Consider the following 9,672-nt stretch of genomic DNA (forward strand, 5'->3'; position numbering starts at 1 on the left):
GTAGAGCAGAGGGGGCCACTAGGACCTGCAAAGAAAGGGAACTCAATAGGGAGGCGGCGTGCTCAACGTACAACGCGCGCTATGAGATCAAGGTGGCGAACTGCGAACCTCAAACCTATGCCGCCGCCGAGCGACATACCAGCAACAACCTAAAGCGTAAGATCTTCAATCTCCACAGATTATCACGAGCTGATAATTTTTCGGAGTTGTCGAGTTGAGCGAAAGCAACAAAACACTGTCGTCGAGAGTGGACCAAACAAGACCTTCATGAGACTGCATCTAACATACTGAGACTCACAATTCTGCGGTCGGGATTGTCTTCGAACCACCCAATCTTCCGAACGCAGGACTCCACTTGTCCCAGCAGAATGTCCGGCGTTAGGTCCTGCACCTCAGGGGGGTCGGGCGATCGGCCCATCCCGAGGAAATCTGATGGTCAATAAACAACTACTTCCGCAGGAGCATATCCCTACCCAACAAAACAGCCTCTCCGCCGTAGCGCGCGATAAGTTGATGCGGCAATCGCCCCCATGCAGTGTGGTCTTGCAGCCAACCGTGCAATAATAAAAATCTTGGGCCTAGTTCGTTGGCCTGATGCAAAGTTGACACCATTGCTAACAAGAGTAGCAAGGTGAGTGGATGCCACGGCGAATTGGGTACCGGGGCGCTGAAGCGAACGCGGCAAGTTGTAATGCACCCCCGACGTGCTACCATGGAACGACCTCGAATATGTAACCAGTAGAAATCACTACGGTCGAAGTTGACCGTTGGCCTCTCGGTCGTTTTATTATTTCGGGTAGAGGTAATTGAGGACATTATCGCAGCTGCTCAAGTACTGTTGGCATGTGAAGCTGATCCCAATCGTGAGAAAATGATCGACACTCGAGCCTTCCGTGAGAGACGAGGGCTATTCGCGCACTGATAACACGAGGCTGATTGCAGCTCATGACAGGACGCATTATCATGTACTGTAGGAGTTGCCAAACACAGTGGGCCTCCAACCGGCTCTCTCGACTTCGAATCATGATGCCGTAGAGGACATCCCACGATCGTCGGGGACCGCCGAACACGACAAGAACTCCATGGAAGATCTCCTCGAGTGTAGCACGGCTGGATAGAAGAAGTCTCACGCCGTCAAGAGGAGTAAAGAGAAATCGACTCACAGGTGACCATCACGAGAGCAATAGTCCGCGTGCAGTGTAGATAGCACATGCGGGGATGTATTGGGATTGGACCACACAACTTCACGAATATTTTCGGAAGAAATCGCGTGATCATCATCGTGAGCACTGTGCTCAGTGGATACAAACAAGGACTGCTTAACGGTTAAGCATCGACCATAAATCCGAGTTCTATGACCGTCAGCCCGATTGATATGGCAAATCTAGGAATTTATTTTCAGGGTTGTAGCGTTTCCGTTCAGACTGTTGACTGTGACGAGCCTTGGAAGGCGCTCATTGCTCTAATTCAACCACCTCCTCAACTTCACATCCAATGGCTCTGAATAGAACACTCCTATATAATAGTGGTCTACTTCTAAACCGGATGCCACACTGGAGACAGCTCAGCGAGTGGACTGAAGGCTGAATGGAAAAGGACCACAGTAGATGGATATTGGTTATCTCAACTACATGCCAAAAGACCAACTGTTATGGATATCCACGCTAATACCCGCTGACTCAGGTGGACTGATATCATATGTCGCGGCCTGGGGATGCTGCGAACTCACGTTTGCCACTATATCGCACCATCAGTTCCCTAGGGCACAGACACGATGGAGTCGTTTGAACCCTGGGACTCTAGGAGTTCAAAACCACCTGTCCAAGGTGGCTTTGCTGCCCAGGGCCTGCCCCCTTGCCCTGTTGTTAAATATCCACGATTCGTAACTATCATATTAGCATCCTCACACATCTGAGTAGTTTGTTTGAGAGAGACAAACTACATTCTCTGTGACAGCAAACACACTGCCCGTGTTACGACGAGGAGCTCATGTCTATATGATGCGATAACTTCCGTTCTTTGTACGGGTCTGGTCCTCTCTGGTGAGGCAGACGATTGAAGCCTTTGAAACTTGCTAGCAATGACGGTGTTGATTTACCCACTTTGAGCAGAAGTGCTGTACATACGGGATGTTCCAGAAACCACTGCGGTGCTGTTCCGCTGTGTGCCACCCGTATTGCAGTGTCGGAATATATGTTCGCTCTCCTCAGCTCAGCTCGGGCGTTGCCTTACTCGGTATAAGATTTGATATACGAATTAGCGTAGATGTGATCGGAAACCAACAAGACTTTCCCAAAATTTCCTCGAAATTTTGATATTGTTACCGACACATGGGTTGACCACGTGCATATTTTTCCACACTGACATAGTGATAATACAAAGGGAACAGGTAGGAGAGTAGGAGGGATCATAGTATCCTCTCAACATTTGCAGCTCCTTCAAAGAAAGTCACCTCGCCGATGTGGCACCACATCGCGGTCACTGACTTGTCGCTTCTCCCATATAGTAATCTCTACGTTGAAAATTAGAGATACCAAAGAGATACCGTCCTGCTACTAGAGATACCCGGGAGAAGCCTCCGCATGGTTATGGAAAATACGCTGTGTTGGTCTCGAGGGGACACGACTCACCAACGTGGATGTGGAAGCTTAGGAAACTAACCATCGCGGATTATCGCGAAGAGCTGTATAACGATAGGAAACACTACCAAATCCACCAACTCTTAATAAGATAAAGAACTATACCATAAACCGGTGAATTTGATGTCCCGGTGGCTTATATAATTTTTGGGCGCGCGCGATTGATGAGCACGTCCTGTTTAACGCAAAGCATGCGCAGGTAGAAAATATCACACAGAATAAATCAACCAAACACAGCGGAAGGGCAGCCATCCCAACCTGCTGTGGCTCTGGTGGGAGTAGTCAAAGCGAATTTATTCGGCAAAATTTATGAGCCTTTTTAACGTTAGGAACCCACCTACTGTTGCCTAGCATAGTAGTCAAAGTCATGGCCCGCTGGCCTGTCGTAGAGGATACCTCTCTCGACACCACCATAACTGTCTTCTGACATGCCCTCTTCCATCATATTAGATGATCCCACACGCCTTCGTTTCTTCGATCTTCTACCACCGTGGGACCTGAAGTCACCTTCCCTGACCAGCAGCCGAGAAGTGGCTACCTTCTCCCTTTTCCTGAGCCTTTGCCACCGCCACCTCGAGAACGTCTCTCCACTGCGATATCATTACTGTATCGTCTCGGCGAAGGATGGTCAGGAACCAAAATATGATCCTAAAAGAGAGCTGTATCTCTGCATCTCCCTCTCTGATATGAGGTCGTTTTCAGTGGTTGTTATGGACGGACATGTGCAGCTATGAGGAACACAGGATCGCTGTTGTTGCGATGAAGAGCCACTCGACGGCTATAGCTCCGATGAGGCTACTGCCTACATTGGAGTTTCACCCGTTTTACGCGAAGTTTTACGCGTAAAACGCGATATTCGCGCTATGCAGTAGTCGTGAAATATATTTTTCACTGGTCTTTTTCATATCACTAGGGTGGAACTCTCAATTCTACGACGCTCTCCACTTACGACAAGCAAAACAGTTATTTGTTAGATAACTATCCCCCCCCGAGGGCTCGATGAACCTACCTGAGGCGCCGCCACATCGTAGGTCCTAGTCAGTGGCGGTGGTGGCAGCGTCACGTCGTGCCAAGGTCCGTCATCGTCATCAACATCCTCCTTATAGTGATACCGCTCTGTCAGGTCTCCCTCATCCCACGGTCGCGTTCCTTCCCTCTGTGGGTATCGCTCGAACCGCAGCTCATCCCATGGTAACGGAGGGGCTTCCAACCGCTCTGGAAAATGCCGTTGTTGTCGCTCAAGAGATCCGCCACGTCCCTGAAACCAGTCTGGTCGGTCCGTATGGGGTGACTGAGAAAACGACAAATACCAGCGACCACCGATAGAGGGAATACGTTATATAATACGCGACATCTAAAATGCACACTTCACGACAAAGAGGTTTTTCGTTCACTACGTCACATTCCGAGCCGATTTCTTCACCAAACATGCTAGATGTACCTCTTATACTCAAGTACAAGTCGCGAACTTCAATGTCTAAAAAAAATCCTATTTTCAATTCTAATACAGTATGTGTGGAAATCACTGCTCATTACAAGGACGAGCTGAAGTTCCTCAACATACTGTGTGAGAACGTCACTGCACACCGCGGGTGGAGTTATAAACACATGAAAAGCTCGCCCGTGTACCGTCGTGAATCCCGTATCGTCATGCCGTGCTGAATCTGCTGTCGGAGACTCCATAGAGAAGGACCGAGGCATTACAGCTTCCCTCGAGGGCTCACCCTGAGAGAATTCTCAGTCACTGGCAGCCCTCACAGGGACGTACGTCTTCCCAATCTCCTCCATCATCAGATACTTCCCCTTCCTTGATTTCTTTCCAATCTTTATACCACTCCTTCTTCAACTCGTCCCACTTCCATTCATACCACCACTTCTTCTTCCCATCCCCCCAGTCGTCCTTAGACCCCTCTCCCCGATGCTTCTCAGCCGAATGCTTCAACCGTTGACCCCAGCCATCAGCCTCCTGGTCCTTCTTAGGAGCCGTCCAAGAACTGGGCTCGGTAGCATTGAGATGATCCCATCCAGAGCCTTCCTTCTCCTGGTCAGTAGACTTAGTCTCTGGCGTTTCCTTAACCGCTGACTCGGGTGTCCTGAGCGAGCAGCCATGACAGTCCCCCGAAAGAAGTAGGTCATCTTCTAGAGGACTTTATCATCAACAAGAACACTACTCATTCAGCACCGAAGGCCACCCCGTCGCAACAGACAATAATCACTACGGTGGTCTGTCAGCACAGATTCGCTCAGATATGATAAGAGGTCTCTATCACCAGATCTCCTCCTTACTTGACAGGAGCAGCGGGGCTTCGTGCATTACTAGAAGTCCATGCCTCCGGTCCCACCAACTTCACCGCTGATTCAGTCGACACTGGCGTCTGCCACATACCATACTATCACTACCACTACTACCAAACCTACCCCGTTGGGAGTAGCCATCTGCAAGCCAGCCAATGCCTGGGCTCTGGCCAACTCTCGAGCCCGCTCCGCCTGGCAACGACGATAAGTGGACTCACGGACAGTGCGTGAATGCTATGCATCTTAGTGATACTAGTCCGTGAGTATCACTAAGATGCATAGCATGCTCTCGTAGTGCTATATCCCATTCGGTTCATACTAGCCCGACAGTGACCGGGCCCCACTCATTGACACTAATAAGCTCTGATATGCCGTCAAGCTTACAGGCTCCGAGCGAGGAAGGAGAAGAAGGAGAGCTCTCGCCTACCGCACCTCACGGTTCATATCCTCTTCCTCGAACCGCTGAGCAGACAGTCTAGCGTCGACTACTTCCTGCTTGGCCTTCAGCCATGACGATGTAAACGATATCTGAACAAGTGAGGCAGAGTGAGGCAACCCGCCTTACTATGATTGCGAGGACGGAGGGTAGGGCTACGGTCTATCACAGCAATGTTGAAATCAACAAACCAAAGTCTATAGCTGTGCTAGTGTGTAGCCATCGGAGGACTCAATCTTTCAGCCACATCACCGTTACAGTCTGAGCCCCCCCGTGACCACATACGGTGTCTGCTCCCTTTCTTACATTCACGAGCATCTCCTTCTCTGTGTTAACCACCATACTCCGTAATAGTAGACGCCCTTTCTTGTCCACCCACCCCGCGTTAATAAGATGGTCCAAATCCCCCTGTAGGTCTAGCAGGGCCGTCCATCCTCTGAGGTGGAAGGGAACCCATCCACGATGGCTGCCGTAGATGCTGCTATTACACTGTCGGTTGTTGTTGTGTGAAAGTAGTCGGACCGTAGCGGATGATAGACGTGCTCGGACACCTGATGGAGATCTCATCTTAGTCATTCCTCGCAAGCGTTGTTCGGTAAACTATGGACGGAACCCTGTATAGAGTTTACTCCTCGCTTCAGAGAGTAAACATAGTTCCCGCATCACCTTCGGGAAAGCTTCAACAACAGAAAAATGTTGAAAATCACCAACACATTCGCAGTAGTAGTGAATAAGACTAACAGTCCCATGTGACCCACTAGGTCCGGAAGCGGTCTGGGAGCGTGACCTCGGTTTTTCTAACGCTGGCGAACGAAGCCCTGCGCCATCCTTGATTATTACACCTCGTAGTAGCGCTTTATTAACCTTAGTATTACTTCAAGTTTGGTATCCACAACATCACTTGTCGCCTTAAGCCTTCCGGATGCAGCCGCCAGAAGTCCCCTGGTGATCCTGACGAGATCGCCTTGGGCGTCTATGATGAGAGGCATCATCCTACGCTCGGTCGCTTCAACCACCACATTGACTGCTAGCCAAGTGTCTTGAGGGGTAGTGGCCTGCCCCGTACCAGCATAGAAGTAACTGTATACGGAATATGAGCACCAAAGACGAGGGCGAGCTGTTGTTACTCACCCTCGAGGGTAGATCTGTAACCGATGTTTACACTCCTTCCCCGAGTCCCACATTTCCTTCCCCACCATCATGGCACTGCTAGGGCTGAACCTCGACCGACTGTCGCGTGCCAGCTGTATGATCTACGATGAGGAGGTAACAGTCATACCGCAAATCCACGAAAACGTCTATGAGACCCCCTCTCCTCGCGCGTGAAGCCATGGTTACATCAGGGGGCCGTTGCTACCTGTTCGCTTTCGTGTACTCGTAGTGGTGGTAAGATCTCCTTCATCTCCTCGGAGTACTCAATACGAGTTGTAATTACTGAAAAATGATTACTTTAGTCTAGAGGTTACCCCTCTGAACTTCCATCCATAAGGTCTATGGTTCTATTCCCGGCCCCTCCACTACTTGTAGTTGACCCTTTCCACTGGCCAGTTTCTGTCCAATTACCAGCCTCTTCTCCCCCAGGAGGCGGCGGCGGTGGTGGTGGAGGGGGAGGAGGGAAGGACTGCTGCTGCTGCTGCTGACGTTGCTGTGATCGACGCGCGAACTTGGGCTTAGTGGCCTTCTGTAGCCTTCCAGACCCCTTGCGACCAACAATGGGGGTATCTGTCAGGAGTCACCCCTTAATTCGATGATACAACGCATACAACTCGTCGCGGTCTTACCACTTGCGGTAGTCTTAACAGCGCCAGTATCACCAGTCAGATCGACAACAACATCGTTACGTCCCGTCTTATTCTTTCCTCCCCCCACCACCTCTGTTGTCGCAACAGCCAACCTATACCAGATCTTCACTGCCTTACACCGGCATCACCCCAGCATCCCTACTTCCACTGCGGGACGTCGGACTGTGTCATCGCCTGCTTGTACATGTCCGCCATAGCCTCTCTATCCAGCTTGGGGGCTTCCTCCTTCACAGCAGTAGTGGGACCCTCCTTTACCGAAACGCACAGTTCCCCTAGAGGCGCTCGGCCTACAGCCACTCCCTCCTTCCCCTGCTGCTCCTGCTGCTGTGATGGCTTCGCTCCGTCGACTGGTATCTTTCGCGGTCCCAAAGGGGTTTTATTGGCATTAGACTTGTTGCCGCCCTTCTTACGGCCTTTACTACCCTTTCCACCGCCCTTCCGCTGGTCAAACCGATTCACCGGTCGTGGTTCTGTCAGCTGAGGGGCCACCCTAGTAGACGACGACAACGGCGCGGTATGCCTTCCTCTATACTCTATAGTTGGCACGTCCGCGAGAGCAGTCACCTGCTGCTGCTGCTGCTGCCCGATGGTTCGGCCTCGGTAGCAGTCGTAGGTGTCCATGACGGCAACCGAGAACGTCCCTCGCCCTACAGGGTACTGTACTGGTGATTGCTGGCTGGTCTGGAGGGGGGCCGCGCGGGGTGGGTAGGACTGTTGCAGGGGAGGCGGCGGGGCATCACTACTGACCACGTACGGTGGGTTTGTGCTCGGCCGACCAGTAGTTGTCTGTGCAGCGGGTTGAGGTTGATACTGCTGGTATGCTCCGACCATCCTCTGTGGAAGAGTCTGCTGCTGCTCTTGTAAAGCAACTCTCTGGGGACCGAAAGGCACTTGCTGCTGCACAGGGTCCTGTTGTGTAGTAGCAGACGGTTGAGGACCAATGGGCAAACTTTGCTGAGCAGGAGGGGTGTGCTGGAGCGGTAAGGCTTGTGGGCCCATAGACGATTGTTGCTGGGAGGGAGGAGGAGAAGGGAAAAGCCCTTGCTGCTGCTGCTGGTGCCATGGCTGTTGTTGTTGCTGCTGCATGGCAATAGCCGTAGCTACGACCTCCTGCTGCTGCCTTACAAAGTGCTGTTGTACCTGCAGGCCACCTGCACCAGTACCCCTAGTAGCTACCTCCCCCTACCGCAGCAGCATACTGCCTTTGGTAGATAGCCATCGCCTGCTGATACTGCATGAGAGCCTCCGCCGGGTCGGCAGAGTATTGTATAGCCCCTTGTTGCTGCTGCTGTGGTTGCTGCTGTGGAGTAGGCGTAGTCCCCCCATAGTTCGCCATAGAGCAAAGACGCCTTATAGACTACCAACACCGATATGGAGGCCCCCCCTACTTCACGGTATTGACCCCCACGGGACGATCGGCCTCTATACTATGAACACAAGAACCTCAATCGTCTACATAGGATAGCAATCTGGTTTTGACAAAAGATAATCGACTAACGACTAGCACTCGATAATGGTGGTGGCCTATGTTACGGTCGGCCGACTCGGTTGGTTTGGACGGTTCCTCAACGCGACTACACCTTTTCCCGTGCAAGTTTGACAAGTGAGCAGACAAGAATGACAATGTTACCATCAAGAGTGACAATGAGAATTCAAGTTTGTCACAATTCAATTCTGTTACAATCAAGTTTAACTTTGAGAATTCAAGTATGTCACAATCGAGATATGTTACCATCAAGATTGACAATGAAAATCCAAGTTTGTCAAAATTCAATTATGTTACCATCAAGATTGACAATGAAAATCCAAGTTTGTCAAAGTTCAATTATGTTACAATCAAGATTGACAGTGAGAATCCATGTTTGACACTTGTTTCATCAGTTACAACCAAGTTTGACAGTGAGAATTCATGTTTGACACCGCCAGAATATATCACAATCAAGAATGACAATAAACCACACAAGTTTGACAATACGCACACAAGTTTGACAATACGCATCCAAGTTTGACACTTCAACTCGACATGTTGACATACGGTTTAAACTCATTGCCCACTTATAAAATCACACGCATTACATAGTGAGGAAGCTCCCGAGTCATCGAGAGCTCTATGTAAACTTGGGATGACATCGAAAAAATTCAAAAAGCGACCCCTTGACTCCCTTTGTTCACCCAAGTATCCGATAGCCTATACATGGCTCTTATCTTGTCAGTGGTAAGCTCTTGCATAGCATCATCACACATTCCTCGCAGCATATTTTCTCGATACTGGTATAAATACATGTGTTGCTCTTCAGCTCTCTGCCTATCTGTCATCGGGTCCCTCTCACTCAACTTCTCCTTGATATAGGCTTTGATCACAGAGAAACATCCTTCACATGGATTAAGTTCAGGCGAATACGGACTGTCGAATCTCCTAACCTCCAGATTATTCGCCACTAGCTGAAAATTCGCTAATTTTTTATGTATAGGCGCATTATCCATATAAATGACAGCATTT

The 9,672-nt window shown here is 50.2% G+C and overlaps 2 protein-coding genes across 2 annotated transcripts; both read right to left on the reverse strand.

Moving 5' to 3' along the window:
- Positions 1-2,976: 2,976 nt before the first annotated feature.
- Positions 2,977-3,136, reverse strand: Pmar_PMAR013636 (hypothetical protein; the record flags this gene model as incomplete). Its single annotated transcript, XM_002781899.1, has 1 exon — positions 2,977-3,136. A coding segment is annotated over one exon (160 nt), but the record flags the coding sequence as incomplete, so codon positions are not given.
- A 1,244-nt stretch (positions 3,137-4,380) lies between these two features.
- Pmar_PMAR013637 (hypothetical protein) lies at positions 4,381-7,793 on the reverse strand (the record flags this gene model as incomplete). Its single annotated transcript, XM_002781900.1, has 10 exons — positions 4,381-4,732; positions 4,926-5,014; positions 5,058-5,126; positions 5,367-5,462; positions 6,246-6,450; positions 6,502-6,623; positions 6,728-6,804; positions 6,934-7,092; positions 7,152-7,264; positions 7,315-7,793. The coding sequence occupies 10 exons, from the start codon at positions 7,791-7,793 to the stop codon at positions 4,381-4,383; spliced, it is 1,761 nt and encodes a 586-aa protein (XP_002781946.1).
- Positions 7,794-9,672: the final 1,879 nt, after the last annotated feature.

The sequence above is a fragment of the Perkinsus marinus genome, assembly GCF_000006405.1.
Source record: "Perkinsus marinus ATCC 50983 genomic scaffold scf_1104296941026, whole genome shotgun sequence".
NCBI classification, from domain to species: domain Eukaryota; phylum Perkinsozoa; order Perkinsida; family Perkinsidae; genus Perkinsus; species Perkinsus marinus.